General features: G+C 36.1%; 2 protein-coding genes across 2 annotated transcripts in view; both read right to left on the reverse strand.

The window, feature by feature from the left end:
• Positions 1-5,189, reverse strand: part of LOC310890428 (adhesion G-protein coupled receptor V1-like) — a 93,710-nt gene extending 88,521 nt beyond the window's left edge. The window contains exons 1-4 of the mRNA XM_083852787.1: positions 3,511-5,189; positions 1,421-1,499; positions 793-931; positions 147-288 (exon numbers count right to left, since the gene is read on the reverse strand). Of these exons, the coding sequence (XP_083708913.1) occupies positions 147-288; positions 793-931; positions 1,421-1,499; positions 3,511-3,721 (571 nt within the window). The 5' untranslated portion in view covers positions 3,722-5,189. The remainder of the gene's footprint in view (positions 1-146; positions 289-792; positions 932-1,420; positions 1,500-3,510) is intronic.
• Positions 5,190-5,829: 640 nt separating this feature from the next.
• LOC310890429 (adhesion G-protein coupled receptor V1-like) lies at positions 5,830-19,840 on the reverse strand (the record flags this gene model as incomplete). Its single annotated transcript, XM_083852788.1, has 10 exons — positions 5,830-6,068; positions 7,062-7,161; positions 7,420-7,550; positions 11,788-11,997; positions 13,423-14,265; positions 15,512-15,601; positions 16,800-17,015; positions 17,994-18,209; positions 19,156-19,765; positions 19,805-19,840. 10 exons carry the CDS (start codon positions 19,838-19,840, stop codon positions 5,830-5,832), a joined length of 2,691 nt encoding a protein of 896 aa, XP_083708914.1.
• Positions 19,841-21,475: the final 1,635 nt, after the last annotated feature.

Raw genomic sequence — 21,475 nt, forward strand, 5'->3', positions numbered from 1 at the left:
GGGATGTTTCAGAACCTTCCAAAGGAGTATAAAGATTCACCATAGCAGGACAATGGTGCTTTCTGAAATATGATTATTCAGAAAAGTGGAATTAAAATGTGTGCCACAGAATTCTAAAGAAATGGAACATTAAAACTAAGTTTTACCTGTTGTGTTCTCCCCTAATTCCAGCCCCAGAGATGGATTTGTTAAAATTAACTGGAACTTCTCATCACCTTCAGGAATCTCATCATCAAAAATCATGACATCAACAGATTTATGCCTTTCTCCATCAGCAAAAAAAAGAGTCTAGCGTTGAAACACATAAAGCACCGAATACTTACATCAGTTAATATCACACAGAAATTTTTGACTACGGTAAACAGAATTCTGTGAAATAGGAAGGAAGGGAAAGCATAGGAAGAGCCATATTCTCTGTTCCTTATAAACTGATTGAATCAGAAATATAAAGGTTCAGCACATTACAGAATGAGGACAAGAAAGAATAATTTATTTTGAAAGTCCTGTTGCAAAAATAGTCTATGAAAAAGTTTGTATGTCTAATCAAAATTAAATTTGAAATCGATGTTTGAAAGTTTACATTTTGCTTTATATTAAAAAATATATTTTTAAAAAAGAAATAAATAGTAAGAATAAGAATATTTTTATTTCATTCTATTTAGATTACCAAAGCAACTGAAACAAGCTGAAACATCTAGCATCACTACTGATCATTCTGCAGAATAATCAAGAAGATATTCTTTTACGGAAGCTGAAAGAATAAAAAGTACTAGATTTAGAGTTGCTTCTTACCCTTGAGGTTACATTAAAATCCAAACCCAGCTGGGCCTCCAAATTTTGGGCATAAAAAAATACAGACACATTGCCATATGATCCTCTGTTTTGGTAAGCCATTACTGTCAGATTCCCATGAGATTCACTAACTTCAAAACTAAAATAAAAAGAATAATTCTCAATGTTCACTGATTATGTTCTTTTGAAAAAGATAGTACATTTTTATTACATTTTCACTCTGAATTATTCCCTACATTATAGTTCTCTAACGCATCCTTTTTACCTTTTTTCTCTTATCTAAATTGAATTAAGTAACATGAGGTTTTTGTTTTGTTTTGTTTTGTTTTTTGCTTACATGAATGGTGAGGCTGGAAGAGTTGATGCAGGCTGGGGAGGTTAGGCAAATTGGTGATATAAAAGGACAACAGTGAAAGTAGTAATAAGTAAAAGAATTCTGATTAGATGAATAGTGAATTTTTGTTTTCAGTGTGGGAATCCCACTTTCTAGTTCAGCTGAATTGAATGATTACTTTACCATCTCAAAGACATGGCCCTATTTTTAACAGGAGTTTTACTTTTAGAAAGAAAATGGGCAACACCAATCACTAATTGGCACAGTAAGTTCTTCAAGGAAGATGAGACTTACTTGGTACCTTCCCATTCAATTACTCCTCTTACACCATCATTAGCATCGATAACAATTTGAGAAGCTAAACCTTCCACATCTAAAAGGCAAAACAGAAAGACAAAAATTAAAGAACAATAAAATCAATTTTCTTGATTTTCAAGAATCACAGAAGCATTTATTCAATCGGTACTAATATTACAGTGTCTTTACAAAAAATGTGTAGGAGAAAATGGGAGTGGGCAAGATAACTGGAAAGAGTCCTTACTACTAGAAGTGCAATAATGCGTCTTGAATTAGCACTGTAATATTTAATAATGCATAAAAAAAAAAAAGACTAAGGAAAATGTAGAAAGTTAAACAGCACATAAAACATTAGAAAATAATAAAGTCTAGATTTGCGATGGAATCTTAATTTGTCTTCACTATAAGTGTTTATTACAATGACATTCAATATTTTGCATTTGCCATTCTGAGTATGAGAAAGACAATGAGGAAGAATAATAAATGATTCAGCATTTCATCTTCTATTTGTGCTTCAGTGCCTCATCATACATTCTAATGGCACACCTCAGATTTCACTACAAATACACAACTATTAATTTATTTGTGGGGTGTTCACATACTGTAATATTCTACTGCTCCATAAAGACATACAGGTATTTACAATTAGCCTGAAATCGTAATTGAATACACTGCAGTGTGAAAAACACCAAATAATAGGTTAATGTCAGAAAAGTCTACTAACTTCAGAGACCAGAACTTTACAGTCAAAACTTAATACTTCTCAGAAAATAGGTTGTTTTTCAGACAACCGCACCACACAACTACCTTAACTTACTTGTTTACTTTTTATAAACTTCAACTTACTTTCTAAAACCAAATTGACTTCACCGAGTCTGCCATAAGTATATTATGTTTAGATCCATATACATTTTTCCATCAATTCAGATAAAACTGAACAAAAGTAGAAGATTATTGCCATGAATCTAAGCCTGTCACTATGAGGTAGAGATGACGATGAGCAATAGCTCTACACAGACAACAGAAGTGTTACTGAGGTTTACAAATCCTGAGGGAGTAATGGCAATTAGAGACATTTCTGCTTCACTCCTGCATTTTCTCATGTCACCCTGAAGTCAGATCTGTTCACCCAGGATCTGTAAGAGTTTGCTCACAGACACACACGCGGACACACGTATTTGAGTCAGGCTATTTCTTCTACCAGAAGAATTCACTGACATGTTATGTGAACACATTTTTTCCTTATGACTTAAAACTATTATTTTCTCATTGTAAGTAAAGCTGACCCAATGCAGTGTCACATCAGTGTTAAATGGTCATGGTTCAAGGAGACAGCCAAAGAGAAAGTGAGACTATACAACACTGTTTAGTTTGGATGAATCTTTCATTCTTATATGCTACTCCTTTCATATTTTAGACTCAACTATTCACAAATCAGCAATGAGTCTTGCAAGTTACCTTTCAATCTGTAACGAATTAACTCAGTCACTTCTATAAGCATGCAAAGAAAAGGGAAAAGAGTCAAAGAAGATGTCTGACATTATATAACTAGTCTTTAGTACCACAGGATAATCCAACAGTTCTTAAAGCTAATGACTACTATTCTACTGAATTCTGAAGAAGCAAAATGAGAAGCAGACTAAGCAAATAATAAAGATCATTGCAAGAGTAGGAAAACCATAAAATATGTTTCCTAAAAGTGATAAAAGAATAAAAACAGACTTTTTTAAAAGAGTGAGCAGAGTAGCCACATAAAGTTTTTTTTTTACTTTTTTTTTCCATTTTGTAGTTTGTAAATGAAAATCAGATGAAAAAATCACCAATAAACTTTTCAAATAATTGTCCTTTCCAACTGATAATTACTAACTCCTCTACGAAAATTAATTTAAATTTTCCCAGAGTTTAAAAAGCAAGAGATTAAGTGTAATAATAAATCTATTTCATATTCTATGATGTTTCTTCTAAATAACCATGTCTCATCTCAGCATAGTTGGTAAGTAAGAGGAATAATGGTAATCTCCCAAGGTAATATAATATAAACCATTAAAAAGGAAAAGTAAAAATAATTTGCTATAAGATGTTTTTACCTAGCTTAGGTGGGGATGACGTTGAATGGTTCATGATGAGTTCCACTGAAGTTAAATTAACCAAGAAGAATTCTTGCACCTCTGGTATATCATCCTGCAAAACACAAATACAGTACATCCTCTTCTCATTGTCCTTTAAGAAACTTCCACAGAAGTCACCAAAAAGGATCACACAACAAGTCTCTAATATTACTGTGACACTAGAATTCATTTTTCTGTTTTCCTGAAATAATTTTATTGGGTCTGAAACTGATTATCGTGGAAGAATTAAGTAAGACATTATATATCATGAAAAAGATCCTGTGGTGACGCTAAACTATTCTTGCAAATAAATTACTGACCGATTTTAGAGGCATGTATCTCCAGCAATGAAAAAGTATGAGCCTGTAGCCAGCCATGAAGCACACTGTTCTAAATACTACTAGATAGTTGGTAAAGTTTTAATGAGACAACTTTATTACCTTTAGACAGAGGTAGAGCTGCTTTCTGTGACTATTTGATCCCTTGTGATTTTAATATTAAGATTGAAACCATCTTTCTAAATGATAGTGAAATATAACACAGGGCTTCAAATAATGGCTGCAAGCTTTAGTTCCCAAAATATTACCCTTTTGAAATCATACAGAAAAGTACAGAATTAAAGGGTTTAGAGGTTACCTCTAGAATAGTAATATTTATGGCAACTGATGTTTCTCCTTCTTCTAAAATCAGTGAGCCAGAAGCAGGTACATAATCAGCTCCTGGTTCAGCCACAGTCTCTTCTGTCTGATTACTTACAGTGAGCAATCCTGTAACTGTGGCATAAGTAACATTGATAGTACCTGTTTAATTTGTGAGGAGAAAAAAAAAAAGAAAAAAAAATTGTTTTTCAGTTCTTATATAATGTTCACTGGAATGGATAAAGACAAGAGATCAAATTCTCATCCACAAAATAAAAAGACTAACTGCAAAACAGAAGGATTAAAAGAGTTATCCAAAGTACATTGGAGCTAGTGTACCTTTGTTACCGTTATCAATATGCCTTCAATTTGACCTTTGCTGACTTGTCTGTCTGCATAGGACTCAAAAATCATTGGGTCCAAATGCATCCAGAAATTTGAAGTTCTGTGGACCATAAATATGAAATTGCTGAAAGACTAACTGGGACATCTCATGTACCATTAATATGAGTTTTTGCAACAAGGACACTTTTTGGGAATGACAGATATCTAAGAAAGGCTCTAAAGACAGTGCTGGGAAACACAGATTAATAAATCTAGATACTTTCCTGGGTAGATTGACAAACTTCAATAGAGAACAAAATTAGGGGACACATGGATAAATATTACCAAGCAGAAAAGTTATACATTATAGTTTTGAGAATAAAGCCACCTCTCGCTAATCTGGTAGGGTAAGTCAAGTGGCAAACATAAGGAGTATGAACCTGAAATAAAATGATAGATGAAATTAAAAGCTGCTCTATATGAAATAAAATGTAAGAGATAAAAGAGTCCTAATTAATAAATAAGTAACGATGCTTATTTTAATTCAGTGAGAGATCTTGCACTTACTATGAACAATTATCTTAAAACATTAGTTTACTGAATAGTGTTCAAAGAGTACACTAGAGTATGGACTGGTATTAAAAAATAAATGGAAAAATAGTGTCATTAAAATGTCTCTAAAACTCTCTGGTGTCTCCAGATCTTGAAAAGCACTGTAAATGTTACTTCATTTCAAAACAAGTATGGCAAAAGAAACAGCCAGATTATCACCGAGGTGTAAATATAGTCCAAAAAGGCAAATAGGAAATTATTATACATGTTTTCTCACAACATAAGTTGCTATTTTCAGGCAACAAACACAAGATTCATTTTTTTTTTTCATGAAGCACACTATTGTATTGTAGAATTGAATACTATATAGTTTAAAGGATGTTAATGGATAAATTGATTCAAAGAGGAATCAGAAATTGTCAGAGGAGACATAAATTGAATTCAATGGTCTGGACACAACTTTTTCCATGTGACATTCCTAAGGTGCTGACTTCCTGAAATTCAGAGAAAAAATATGTGGGATGTGTGTACATGTCACTTTTCTCATGTTTTTTATTTTTTCTGAAGAGACTAATGCTTTGAGACAGACTCATTAGACAAAAATATGGTAACCTTAATAGCCACCTGATTGTTACAGCTTTCAGATCCCTTGCTGTATTAATGAGGATTATGACTCTAGTAATAAGTAATATTTAGTTTCCAAGTCTGCAGAAAGAAGCTTAGAAGTTCTGAAAAAAATACCAACTGTAACAAAGATTTTTCCAAACTTTCATTATCATGGCTTTTATTTGCCTAATGATAAGCAAAACAAAACTTCCTTTCTCTTGGAGTTGTTATACAGACCTAGAGATCCAAATTCTCTGTTAATAAAAAGCTGAATTGTTTTGTTTTCTTCTGGGATTAAAACCACCCTGGATGTGGAAGCAAAATTCAAAATTCCATGTGGTTCATCACTAGCTTCTACTGTTAGAACAGCTTCATATCCTTGACTATCCAAAACAGCAGCACCTGTAGAAGAAACTCCTGCAAGAGAATCAGTGGACTGCAGTGAATGAAGTGTTATGCAACTAATATTTTTGTCTTACATTATTGTTAATATTACATTTAAATAACGTTCAGTAGCCATGCAAATACCACGAAACCAAAGCTCACTGAAGTATGTGGATGGTGTGGGACCTACACACATATATATACTTACATTCTATAACAAATAGAAACAGAAATTTTATGCATACCAAGTACAAAGTCACAAAAATGTATTAAAAAATAAGAAAACTTAACAGGCCAGTGCCAAATATCAACTTCCCTATATTTTAAAAGGAAATAAACCATTTTCCCAGGAAGTACCTCCAAAAGCTTAAAACTATATTCCACTTCACAATCATTACATCAATAAACTGATATGTTTTCCAACTATTGCTTTGATGAATAATTTTGCTCATCCCGTTGGGCCACAGTGACTCTCGGAAGTTGATAAGGCACCTCGCAGCAACACAATCCATGTCAAGTTAGTTTGGTGTTTGGACATTAATTTCAGTTTGAAGAAAGGTATTTCAGAACGGATGCAGTTTAAGGCTTCTTTTCTCACTATAATTTTAATGGCAAGAATAAAATATTCTGACCACCTTGAATTCAGGGACAGATCAGTAAGTCTGCAGCTTGACAAGATTGTTTAAAAAGATAAAAATATCTGCATGTTTCATGGCAACTCTATCCATGACATATTAGTAAACTCAGTTTGCATTAAGATTAAGGGAAGAAACAACCATTGAATTAAATAGGCAGAGTTAAATCAGGATTGAAAACCATTTAAGTGTATTTGTGGAGACACGGTGGGATTTATATATACATACATAAGGACCAAGCCTATTTCAATAAAATGTTAATGAACTTTGCGTACTTTGCACCAGCTGCAGTTTGCTCAGTCCTATACCTCCAAAATGAAATAATAAAATTAAAAATATTATATTATTAAATGGTATTTTTAAGATGTAGCTGGCTATAGTTCTGCATTACCTTCTGTTTTGATGTTGTATAGGATGACTTGGTATTCTTCTTTTTCTTCAGGAATATGGTCATCCAGCAGATCAACATACAATGTTGTATTCAACGTCCCCTATTTGTTTTAAGGGTAAATTGATTAGCCATTATTTTATAAAACACAAGTGATATCATAATGACAAGTATTTTGAACAATTTCTTTAAGAAGAGTTAAGTATCAAGAATTGTAAGCTCCCTCCAGTTTGTAAGTCAAAAAGTGAGAAATTAAATAATCAAACCAAGAAAGAAGGACTGTTGAAAAGGCACACTTTTTCTCAGATCAGTTCTAATCACACTATTTTCCTGTAGCCAACATCACTGTTTATGGACTTACCTCAGGAAAAAAAAGTATTCCAGAATAGTTTGCAAAATTTTGTTTTACATTATGTCCTACTATCTTCCACTCAACAGTAACATTTCCCAGTCCTGGAGGAGTTCTTACGATGTGGAATTGTAATTGTTCTCCTAGGAATAAAGGACAAGATGCAGTGTTTCAGGGTCTCCTCTTCTACATGTTGGTTATAAAAATGAGAGGTCAAAAACATGCATCACACAGTTAAAGTATTTTTCCTGAAAGATATTGCTATTTTTGTCAGTTTGAATTTCACAGTAGTTATATACCACATTCACTTTTAATGCTGAAAAGAAAAACCTAAACTTAAACTCTTCTAGTTTTTTTTTTTCTGTTTTTAGTTCACACTTGGAAATAATTATGAACATATGAGGGAACTTGGTATAGATGAATAACTTAGAAAGGGAATGTTCATGAAAACATGCGCAAACATTAGAGCAATACAAGTCTGTAAACTGTACAAAACAGTAACTACTGTATGTACCAACAATAATAGTAGTTTTCTACAACAGTTCCCTGGAAAGAATACACATTATCTGAACATTTGCACTGTCTTGTGACTTTATTCAATGCATGCAGAAAAAAATGCTTATAATTATCTGTAAGTTCCATTTATGTGAGTTCGAACTTACAAATATGGTCACTGTTAGAAAACAAAACATTCAGAAAATGTTAATAATTTCTTATAATCTCAGAGGTAATCAGTATTGCTGGACAATGTGCATATAAAGGAAGCAAATACTATGGTATTTTGCACATTTATAACATTTAACCCCAAAGGCACTTTAATTAAAAAGAGTAGACCTCTTAGTAGGCTTTGTAAAATGTGGAAATTGTTTTATATTCACAAGTTTTTCACAAAATTTCCATTAAATATTTTAAATGTGGACATGTGAAATTAGCATGTTATATCAACATGGAATAGATCAGTAGGCAATATTTTGCAAAACATTCACAATAGAGGACAGATGGTTATTTATAATAGGTAGGTACATGGCATTCATATTTCATATGCATTTTTCAGGTCCACAGAATTTAAGTTCAACAGCACATTTTGTCCTGCATTGGCTTTCAGAGACATGAAATATGCAGAAATCTACAATTCTGAGATTTTTGAAAACAATACATGAGATTTCTTTTGCTTATTGAAGAATTAACAAAACATAAGATAATGTTATAATAACATTATGCTGCCCAACTAGTCCCTTTGATTATGCAATTTAGAGAGCAGCAACTTAGGATGCTGTCTTGCTATTCTACTGTATTACCTTACAGAATTGTACAGCATTGTACAGCTAAAACTGGCAAGAAAAATCTGAAAATTTTCTAGTTACATTTATTTTTTGTAAGGAAGAGTCAGAGATATGCATGTATATTGGCTACCAATGAAAGAGAAAGGAATTCTTAACTTCAAGAGCCCTTAATATACTTAAATAAAATTTAATATTGTAAAGAAGTAATACAAAAACTGTTTACACCCATTTTCAAATACATAAATGTGCTATTCAGCCCCAACATTTCAAACTTCAGTTAAGTCTCAGAGATGTCAACATTGATGTCGACATTGATGTCGACATCTTTGGCTTAAGTTGGTCCATGTTGCTTCTAAGAAAATTAAGGAATTCAAAATTTATTGATATCACAAGGATTCCACTTCTACAGTCAAATATCTGGATGGTAGACTCCCAATTTACAGGTTCCTCTGAGGCTAAATCATTACAGTGTTTAACACTGCACTGCAATCCACTATGTTCTATTTGAGAATTTTGCATATCCATTACAAAGAAATAAAGATTTAAAAGAAAAGTGGTTTCAATGGTTTAGTACCATTGGGAAAACACACACACACACAAATAAGGCAAAGCTTATTTCAATATATCTCTATAAGTTATAATGAATTTTCATTGAAGACTGGGAAAAATGCTTTATGATATAGAAAGCTGTTCCACTATAATCCAAACACTGAGAAGAAACTTGAAGTCATTATTACAGATTCCAAGTAGTTATTTACTGATCCATGTTTCCTACCAGCTTTACCAAGATTTTTTTGGTATTCCTATCCAGAAGAAATGCTAATATGAACACTAATTGATTTCTGAAGATTGAAAGTGTTATTAGGCTAAATTCAATATTTTTTTTAATATTTAATCCTTATCCATACTTTTACATTTCTACATTGTGACTTAATAAGTGATGCATCTCTTACATAGAGAAACAAAGAGGTGGGTATTTATCGCTGTGAAGAAGGGAGCATCAGCCGCTCTCCTCTTCCTCATTACTTTAAGCTACTGCAGTGCATTTTCTTGTAATACAGTTACACAACTGTCGCAGACCCCTGTCCAATAAAAAATACTACACTTATCCTCAATAAGGTAAAAAATAACATGCACATTGTGAAAACAAAATGTATTCACTTAACAGAAAATTTTCAATAACACAATAACTGTAAAAGTAATGATATTTGGATTTATGTCTGGTAAATTTTGCTTTCGAATGAAAAAAATATTTTGACAAACTAAAATAATCTAAATGCCTTAGCTCTTTTGCTCTTTCTCTATTTCTCCCTTTTTCTCTCTCTTTTTTTTTTTAATCAAAGACACTTAGTTCACTTGTTTTGTTTCTGGCTGGAAGGCAATGAACTATTTCTTTTCACAACCTGGAAAAATAATATAATAATAACTATATATAATAATAGAACTATAGCCAAGTACTTCAGTTTCAAGCAGCCAGCATTTGGTAGCATGCTATGAATAACATTTAACCAGTTGAAAGTATTCAGGGACTTTGGGACTGAGACAGTTTTTATTAATTCCTTGTGCTCATTAACAGCTCTTCTTAGCTAATCATATCACATCTGGCTTGGCACAGAATTAACACAAACCATACCTAGATAAAAAACCAAAGGTTATGATGCCCTTTCATGTTGGGAAAACAAAACAAAAAACCTTTGGTTGAGAAAGCCATTTTTCTTCAAACAGAAAATGTAGTGCACACATTAGGGGACAAGTTCCTGTTTTGTGAACTTTCCCTGCCCATCAGTTCAAACATCAGAGAAACGTGATACTGCAATACACTGAGATTCCATCAAAGGCCACCTAAAGCAATCACCACCAGTACTATTATCATCCTATGCAAAACTGCATCAAACTGTAGATGAAACATGCCGTGTATTCTTTAAAACAATAGTAGAAATGTTTAGTACATACCAAATTATTATTGTTCTTTCTCAAATGTTTGCTTTCTCTTATAATTGCTACTTCCCAAATCATCTGCCATAAAAAAACATCAGGTTCATGGGACAGACAAAGGGAAGATGTTACCCTAGTGTTTCTGCAGGAATGTTTTCTAGAATATTTTAAATTCTTTGTAAGTCGCTGATAGATCTGATTTGCTTATGACTATTAGGTGTGTGTATGTTGGCAGTCATGAAGTGGGCTGGCAGGAGCCTCGTGCAGGCCAACAAAGAGAAGGGCAGAGTCCTGCCCCTGGCGGGGAGCAGCCCCAGGCACCAGGGCGTGCACCCTGATGGAGAGCAGCTTGACAGAAAGGGCTTGGGGTCCTGCTGGACACTGCACTGGGCAGGAGCCAGCAACATGCCTTGTTACTAAGAAGGCTGATGGCATTCTGGGCTGAATTAGGCCAAGTATCCCTAGCAGGCTGAGAGAGCTATCCTTCCCCTCTACTCTGCACTGGTGAGGCTGCACCTGGAGCACTGGGTCCAGCTCTGGGCTCCCCAGTGCAAGACAGACCTAAACGTACTGGGAAGACTCCAACAGAGGGACACCGAGGTGATCAAGGGAAGGGAAGAGAGGCTGTGAGAGCTGAGACTGCTCAGCCTGGAGAAGGGGAGGCTCAGGGGGATCTCATCAGTGTCCTTCAATACCTGAAGGGAGGGTGGAACAGGACAGAGCCAGGCTCGTGTCAGTGGTGCCCAGGGACAGGACAAGAGGCAGCGGGCACAAACTGGAGCACAAGAGGTTCCCTCTGAATATCAGACAGCACTTTTGTGCTGTGTGGGAGCACTGGCACAGGTTGCCCAGAGAGATTGTGGGGTCTCCCTCCTTGGAGATACTCAAAAGCCTGGACATGGTCCTGAGCAACCTGCTCTAGGTGGCCCTGCTTGAGGGGGAAAGGACCAGATGACCTCCAGAGGCCCCTTCCAACCTTAAGCATTCTGTGATTCTATGAATGCTTGCAAGAGTTCAAAGTACATGTCAGGTATGTGGATATTCACTTCTTGCTGGTGTTCTCTGAACAGTGAAACACAATCATTGTGAGTCATTATCAACTGAAAGCACAAAGATGGAAACTGGCATTAAAATTTGAGCGTGGTCAACACAAAGAACACACCTTCACAACCAATAACAGATCTTGAGGCTGTATGGAAGCTTATAATTCCTGCCACATTGTCACTTGCCAGAATAATCACTGTGACAGTGTCAAAACTGGGCAAAATTCGACTCCCTCCTTCAGTATGGACCAGGCTGATTTCAATACTTTCATCATCCTCTGGCTCTGGATCATCTATAATGGGCAGCGTGACCATCATCTTTGTTTCACCTACAAGGAGAAGAACGTATACAACCGTGTGTCCACTTGGAAACCACCTTGTAAAAAGACTCAATCATCTCATTTTGAAAATAATTAAATACATAAAATATATTAAAATTGCATGAAACAAACTTATTTACCTTTCTGGAAGTCAGTGAATGTCATTATGAAATTTTATCTAATTACTATTGATCAGTCACATTAAGCCAATAAAACGATCACATCATTAAATATACTATGTAGAAATTAATTATATAGGAATTATTTCGGAGTGCCTAGAATTCTTTATTTTCATTACAAATTCTATGACTTTAAAATTTAACTTAGAAAAGGGGAATATCATTCTTGAAAAAAAAATAAATTGCCAGGTGCTAAGCTCTCCGATGAACCATTTACACAAGGGTGTACATTCAATATGAGTACATTTACTGAGCCAGGGAATGCATTGAAATGGGATGACATTTTGTTAGTTCCTTGCCTTTGGGACTATCAAAGAATAATAATGTAAGCAGCAAACACCGTTAATCTCTAGTCGCTATATATCCATTAAAATTTACAACACAATCCTGTTGTTCAGTGCGTGTGCATAACCCAGCTGTGTTTTATGATCATTAGAATATCAATTTACAGAATACATATGTATTTCCTGCTAGATTGTCTTTCAAAATACTTCAAAATCAGTTTTTACTAAACTTATAACTGGTAATGTAATTACATGTCAGCCTCACAATCATTGCCAGCAGCCATGCCTTACTATTCAGATGATTTATCAAGCTAGCACACTAGAATCTTTACTACGCACCTGGAAATTGCTTTCAAAATATCAGTTCGATTAACTCAGACTTTGAAAAAATAAAATACAGCATAAAATACAGCATGCTGCATGGTACTTAAGTAATGTCTGAGAGGGACTTGTTTGTCCTGTTTGCAATTCTTTTAAATATGTTCTGTTATGTTACGTTTAAATATGTTTTGTTATGTTACAATATGATCTCAGAATTTAAAGAGATGTCATGAAAAATTAGTACTGTAGTGACCGAGGGCTAACAAAAGACCACTTAGGCCTGATTCTCATTTCCATTATCCTTGCTGTAACAACTATCTTCGACTTTATTAATCCTTACTTATGTGGTAAAGGAAATCTTTATAGTGCAATATTTATACTGCAATATTTCTTTAATAAAAACCCTTAGGTATTTATTGTGCTTAGATATTTCATTGTGCTTTGCTACCACTGTGTGTGTTCTGCAAGATAATGCTACATGCTAATGAACAACCATACTCTTTTGCACGTGTATCCTTAGCATTCAGGAAAATTTAGCCTAAGAAGAAGATATCAGTTGTCAAAACATCCACAGTATCGTGTACTTGTCACGTTCTTTTTTCTTTTTCTTAGTTTTACAAAACAGAAGCCAAAACGAGAGCTTGTCTCACCTTCAGCAAACACCAGAGTCTCACCGACACCTATAAAATCCAAGTTTGGAGTAGCAGTCCCACCAATGACACGCCATTCCACTGTCACTTGTCCCAGGCTGCCTTCTGTTCTGTGTATCATTAGCTGCACGTTGGTCTGAGGACGTTCCTCTACTTCAACATACAGACCTTTCTCTGTTGCATTGGGACTTACACTGTAGATCTTAAACACTCCAAATGCGTCTCCATTCATCATTATGATAACTGTGGAGGTATTTGGCTGTCCTATGGTTGGTTGGTTTTTTGAGCTGGCTGAGACGTTCATCAGTTCTGCTTTCAAAAGGGTTATAGTGAATCTCTCATCCAGTTCTGGCAGGCTGTCAGGCAGTATGGTAACTGTTAGATTTGCAGACTCTTCCCCTTCCTGCATTATGGCCCACTGTCTTGTAACAGGTTCATAATCACTGCCAGCGATGGCTTGTGTGCTGAAGAGGGCGAATGCACTGGTAACGTTTTTCTTGTAGGTCCGGAACCCTGAAGTGTTGTTAGTTAATGGGCTGATATCTGACGTCAGCCAAAGGCAGAGAGGAATCCCTGAGGCACTGGAAAATGTAAAGGCTGAACATGCTTGTTCTTTTAGGCACTGAGCTGCACAGGAATACACAGGGTCACTTGCTGCTGACACATTCACTCTGGTCTTGGATGGTTTGTCAGGAATTCCTTGTACAGGAGGCTCGTAGTAGGCCAGGATATCCTGACCTTGCTCCACAGCAAGAGCTACAACGTCAGTCTCAGAAGTGCTGTAGAAAATCTGCAGCTGACCAAATCTTCCCTCACTAAAAGACATTATAATAAAATAAAGTTCTGTTAGTTGACAAAGGATGTCTAATATTCTACATGTTTCTGGGTTAATAATAGAAGTGAACAAAATCAACTGACCCTTTCTGAATTGCTGAAAAATTCCAAATAACACATCAAAATGCATTCCCTTTGAAACTAGTACCAGAATAACTGAGTTATCTTATTTTTTTGTGGATAGCAAGTTTGATTATTTATAGCTTAGGTAGTAGTCTGTTAAGAATGCATATTTGTAAACATTTGGTTCTAGGAGTTAACTTAGTCTTCTTCAGGACTTGGCAGCTCTCCTTACTTGCAAGGAAGAAAAAGCCGGTGACACCCAGACTTATCATCCTTCCTCTAGGATCACATGCATAAAACCTGTTTTCCTTCTCTTATTTTCATCCTGTAAGGGCTGGCCATTTTGTCCTCCTGTTCAAATCACAGGAACAGGCTACCATGCAGGTTTAAATGATTTGATGATTAAACGGACAAAATGAATAGTACACTGTGTACGCTGAGTTTACATTGTGCATTTCAATGTATACTACGTTTAAGTAATTTATGTAATACACAGACATCTACTTCAAAAACAATGTGTTTGAAATGAAAATACATTGAGATGGCAGATCAAAGAATTGATGCACATATTTTTATGAGAGGAGCATGAAATTTGACATTATAGTGGAAACAAAAGTGAAGAATAAATAGTAATTACAAATAAAGCAAACATTATACAAACCTTCGCCTGACTGTTATGTTTGCCAGCAAATTTCTTTCTAGTGGCTCCTGAACTCGATATAAGGATTGATGAAAGAAAACTGTGCCATAAGGATTATCATTGGCAGGTATTATAATACTTGCCACGCCATCTAACCCAATAGCACCACCATTGGAGGCCTGAGTTAATTCTACACGGACAATCTCAAAGAGAAGAAAAGAAAAAGAAGTAATGCAGCTAGACAATTTGTGGTTTTTCTAACAATAATTACAAGCAAAGTATAACATGAAATTATAGCACCTTCCTGCCGGAACATTTCTTGTTTTCCATCATACATATTTCTAGAACAAGTCAAAATTAATACCATCTTCAAGGAAGATGTAAGTGCTTGACTTACTTCTTCTATTTCTGGAACATCATCAGCCAGGATTTCCAATAGTAGCATCTGAAAGGCTTCCCCAGGGGCAAAAGTAATATTGCCTGAGGCAACCTGCAAGTCCTCATCAGCAGGGTGTCCACCAATGGTAGCAACCCACTCAACAGTAACGTTACCAAGTGTCCCAGCATTGCGGATTACTGGCAGATTTATGGGTACTGATCCAGATTCAGGCTCCTCCACAGTAAATTCGGTCATCTGGAACACTGAAGTGCAGCACAAAGAGGTGTATTTCATTAACAGTAATATTTAAAATAAAAACACCATCCTAGTTACTGAATTATATATTTTATTTCACTTGATTGCATTCATTTGCACAATTAAAAAAATGTTAATCAGGTTTAAACTTCAAATTGAACTTTCAGTATCATTTTATCTGCAAATAAAATTGGCATGAAAATTCAGCCCCCACCCAAGAGTTTATTCCAACGTATCCATTGTTCAAGGCTAGCCATGATCTAAGTTTTTAGAAGACGGTCAGAAGGTAATTTTTCCCAGTGAGGAAATTTTTTATCATTTTTTATGTCACGTATGGAAAAAATGTGTCAACATATTCCATCTAAATTGTTTCAAATATAAGTCTTTCTTGTATAAAATCTTTAGTTGTTAAGAATGAAGTTAATGAATTATCCATGTGGAATTATTTACTTTTGTCAATTTCCTTTACATTTTGCTGATAAAATGGAATAACTGAAATAAAGTAGGGTACTAAAGGGAGAAAGAGTAAGTCAAATAAAATGGCTGGAAAACATACACCAGAAATACTGAAATAGAAAAAATAAATAGAAAAGATAAATTTCTAAAATGTCATTAAATTTTTGAAATTACCATTTTTTTCTCAAAACCTGTGTAATGAAACTATTTTTGGAAAGTGTCCACAATCCATTTTACTGATAATGATAGAAAGAAGAAAAACTACAATAACTAACAACCAGAACATACAAGAATGCAATTTAAGTCATATTTGTACTTTCCAATTTCCCCAGATATTTAAACCTGCTTTGCCTGATTATTTTGTAAAACAATGACACTGCACTATCTAAACAGGTTTTGGCATGTAAACTTAAGCTTCAAGCTATTGCAGAAATGCAACATTTAGAATAGATAAAAAAATACAAATTAAATTAAAATCCATCCCCATTAGGAGACTCCAAAATCCACCTTCGTCTCACAAAATCTTGATATATAAGTTGACTGAATGCTTCAATTTCGCTATATAAGGGCACCATTTGCCCTTACTTACACGTTTTAATTTAGTTTATCTTATTTTGTCCTTTACTGTGTTCATCCAGACTTCCCTTTTTGTATTCTGAAAATTTTTATTCCATTGCCCAGTAATAACTCACCCACAAATCAGCAGATTGCTACTGGACAAGAGAAAATATGCAAATAAGACTCATTTACCAAAGGATCCAAACGGGTCATCAGAAGCCTCAATGGTTATGACTGCCCTCGTCAAAGATCCAAGCAAGGCTCCTCCTGTCGTTTGATTCAGCAGCTGAACATAAAAGGACTCCTCAACTTCAGGATTGATATCATTAATTATATAAATTGGCACAGCTTTACTTGTTTCTCCTTCTAGTAAGACAACATCTGATGAGGCTACACTGTAGTCCTCACCTAGATTTGTACATGAAAAAATAACAAAACAATCAAAACACAGAAGAATATTAAGGCATTCTGGTTCATTATGAAACATCACTAATGTTTATCAGCACTAATATTTATCTGTTCTTTTTGCATTCCCTTGTGTTCATATGTTGGTGTGTTTTTTTGTGTTTTTTTTTTTCTTTATCTTCATACCCAGAAAATACAATTGTTTATTTCCTAGTGCCTTTTAGATATCTGGATGGATGAAAATAAATCTCATCTTGGCCAAAACAGAGTTTACACTGTCAGTCCAAGAAGCAATTACAAAAGGTCCATTATTATCTTCCATTGAGAAGATCACACAACTGTGACATTTCTATATTTGATTTCTGATAGTTGTCTGGCTTTCCAAGAGATAAAATGAAACAGAAGTACCTTTTTCAAAGGAGATTTTACTAAAGGACATAAGGTCACTCCTTCCCTCGTGGAGCTTTTCAGGGATCACCTGAGAGCTTTACCTTTCATTTGCAAAGTAAAAGTCTTCTTGAATTGTGCTTAACATTTGTCTGTTTCACAGAGGAGTCACCAGCTCTCAATTTCCCTCCAAGAAACTCAAATAAGCCATGTATGGTAGGTTGAAATATGTACAAAGGACTAAGTACTAGCTATATATACTACTACAGGATTTTTTATTTTATTTTATTTTTTTGAGAAAGTGAGTGGCCACCAGGGAAACAAACAGCCAATTCCTTTCCTTAGTTTTCTTGCTAGATTCTTCAGTGATGATATCTCTGAGTTTTTTTAAATTTGATGTAAGGTCTCTTCTATAGGACCTGAATTCCTGTCTCCTAAGTACACTCAGTAAGTATCTCACACTTTGGTATTTTTTCTACTTGTTTTACTAGACTGCATTCAATACACACTTGCTTGCTTTGGTTACTCGAAGCATACAGTATGCTCTTTCTGGTTTAACACAGAATGTGTATTTCTGCTATTTTGATTTCTTACCAGCTGTTGCAGTTATTGGCATAGCTTTGAATTTCACAGAAACATCTGCAAAAATTCCCCCAGTTCTGGTCACGTTAATGATTGGTCCAACATAATTTTCAGCAACTCGCACAGCTGAAGCTGAAAGCTGAAGTGTTCCAAAAGCATCATCATTGGCATTGATAATTACATGAGCTATAGTCTCACCCACTGATCCAAGACGAGGAGAATTTACAACTGAAATATAAAAAAAACCTCTTAGAGCAAGCCTGAAATGCCTCCTATATATGGCTATACCGTTCATATACATACACCTGAGTTTAGTGGATGGCCACTACTAGCTTTCAATAAAATTTTCATTTTAGATTTGGACAAAATATAACTACAAACTGCACAAGCATATTTTTGATGTTTGAATTATATTATGTCAGAAAATCCACATTCTTACTAACTTATTATTCTACCCTGCTGTGGAGCATACAAAACACCAGTTCTTTGAAGAGGTGAGGTACTAGCAAAATTACTTATTTATTTGTCCATAGGACAATAGAATTTTACACTAGCAATGATGAACTATAAGTAACCTTTCAGTTTCCCAGTAGAATTTTTTGTAGTGTTTCCCTTAAAAATCAAGATTAATGTGGGAGAGTCATGGGGGAGAGGGAAGGGAAATTAGGCATGCCAAGAAGCTCTTAAGCATAAATAAGGCTGTAATGACCTGAATTTATCTGATCGGGCAAACATCCTCTACGCTAAAAAGCCAGCATGAAGCTGCAATTCTACACCACTTAATGTTTAAAAGGCTTTTTTCGCTTTCAGTAAGTGCAACTAGCTTATTTCCTATCATTGTGCTTTACAGAAACAACAGGTGAGCAGGTATTAGCACACAAAACCAATACAGTAATACAGTTGGCCTAAAACACCTGGGATAAAGCAGATGCAGAAGGGAGAAAGAAATGTCCACCCCTGACAAAATTTTGTGGTAAAGGAAATATATGCTGACACACAGAATCTTCATACTTAATGTGAGATACTCTGACATATAACTTACAGGATTCTTAACTATACAGAGTTAGGCAGAGGTAAAATTTTACTGTAATTTCAATTGCTGCATTTTATCCTATTAAATATAAATATTAGCCTACATATTTAAGCTTTTGGTTTACATATGAAAGACACTTACTTGGCCGATCCTGTACTTTGTCGATCAAAACAGTATTGTTTAGCTCCACAAAAACAGATTCTGACCTCTCAGGATCATAATCATCCAAAATAGGCAAAGATATTGTGGCTTCGCTTTCATTGGCTGCGAAGATCACATAACCAGTAATGGGTATATAATCTTCTCCTTGTATTGCTCTAACAACATCAGGTGGAAGAAAGGGTGACTTTTCATCATCACCTAAAGTTCTGTATGTAACCACTACTGTACCAAGAAGACCACCAAGCCTTACTATTGTCAGGGAGATATTTTTTGTTTCTTCCTCAACTTTTATTGGTCTGTTTCTCTCAGAAAAGATGAACAGTCCATATGGATCATCATTAGCTAAAACTGTTAATGTTGCATTAGTGTGATTTCCAAGACGACCACTGGACACATTGATGATCAAAACTGAAAACACCTGATCCAGTTCAGGCACGTTGTCAGGAGAAACTTGTATGGTAATATTTGCTCTCACTTGGCCAACATCAAATGTTACATTCCCATATGCAGAGACCAGGTCTTCTGTAAGATCACAGACTATGACCCAATACAGAGTCACCTCAGACAGGGCCCCATGAGTTCTCACAACCTAAGTGGAAAACACAAAGATTTATGTATTTCTTTGTACTATAAGAAAGAAGAACATAAAAGTGTAAAATGGCATACAGCAAAGTCACAGAATCACAGAATATCCTGAGTTACAAAAGATCCACAGGGATTATCAGGTCCAACACCTGACTCCACACAGGACCACCCAAAATCAAATCGCATGTCTGACAGAGTAGTCCAAATGCTTCTTGAACTCTGGCAGCTCAGTGCTGTGACCATGTCCCTGGGGAGCCTGTCCCAGTGCCCGACCACCTCTGGGTGCAGAACCTTTCCCTAACCCCCAGCCTGACCCTCCCCTGTCCCAGCCCCGTGCCGTTCCCTCGGGTCCTGTCGCTGTCCCCAGAGAGCAGAGCTCAGCGCCTGCCCCTCCGCTCCCCTCGTGAGGGAGCTGCAGGCCGCCATGAGACCTCCCCTCGGCCTGCTCTGCTCTGGGCTGAACAAACCCAGGGACCTCAGCCGCTCCTCATACTTCTTGCCCTCTAGACCCTTCACCACCATAGTAGCCCTCCTTTGGATGCTCTCTAATAGTTTATGTCCTTCATATATTGTAGCACACACAGTGCTAGAGGTGAGGCTTCACCAGCACAGAGCAGAGCAGGACAATCCCTTCCCTTGACCATCCAGCATTGCTGTGCCTTATGCTCCAGAACACAGTTGACCATTTTGGCTGCTAAGGCACACTGCTGGTTCATATTTCTCTTGCTGTCAAGCAAAACCCCCAGATCCCTTTCCATGGGGCTGCTCTTCAGCCTCTTGTCCCCAGGCCTGTCCGTACAGCCAGCATTGCCCCTTGCCAGGTGCAGAATCCAGCACTTCCTCGTTTAACTTAATTCCAGTCAACTGTGACCTCTCCAGACTCCAAGACTATTGAAAAATTATTGAGAGAGGTCTTGCAATGACATCAGCCAGCTCTTTCTGTACTTTGGGATTAATCCCACTGGACCCCATAGACTTATATGCATCCAGCTGGAGCAGCAAATCCTGCACAAGTTCAAAGTTGGCTGGGAGTTTATCATCATCACAGTCCTGAAATTCAGAGCTTTGGGTGTCCCCGAGCCCATCATTGGTGTTAAAGACAGAGGCAAAGAAGGCATTAACCTCTGCTTTATTGGCGTACTTATTTGTGAGGTTACCAACCTCAACAAGTAATGGATCAATGTTTTCTCTGCTCCTCCTTTTGCTGTTAGCATCCTTTAAAAAAAGCACTTTTTGTTGTCCCCACAGTACTGGCCAGCTTCAACTCTGAGTGAACATCACCTCTGTAGTCCTTGTTCAACTGACCTTGCTTCCAATGCCCACAGATTTTCCTTTTTCGCCTAAATTCTAGAATAAGATCCCTGCTCAGCCAAGCTGGCCTTCTGCCCAGCTTGCTCAACTTCTGACTCTTTGGAATTGCCTGTTCCTGTGCTCTTAAGAGGTGTTACTTAACTAACCAGCACTGATGGACTCCAATACCTTCAAAAGCAGGTTCCAAGGGGACCTCACAAACTAGTTCACTGAGTAGTCTGAAGTCTGCTGTCTCCATAGCTAGGGCTGAACTTTTGCTGGCAGTTTTCCTCCTATTACCAAAGATTTTAAACTCAGCCATCTCATGGTCACTATGGCCAGGACAGCCTCCAATCACCACTTCACCCACAAGACCCTCACTGTTTACAAGCAACAAATCTGGAGGGCACCTTTCTTAGTCAGC

This window comes from Anser anser (genome assembly GCF_964211835.1).
Source record: "Anser anser genome assembly, contig: HAP1_SCAFFOLD_136, whole genome shotgun sequence".
NCBI lineage: Eukaryota > Metazoa > Chordata > Aves > Anseriformes > Anatidae > Anser > Anser anser.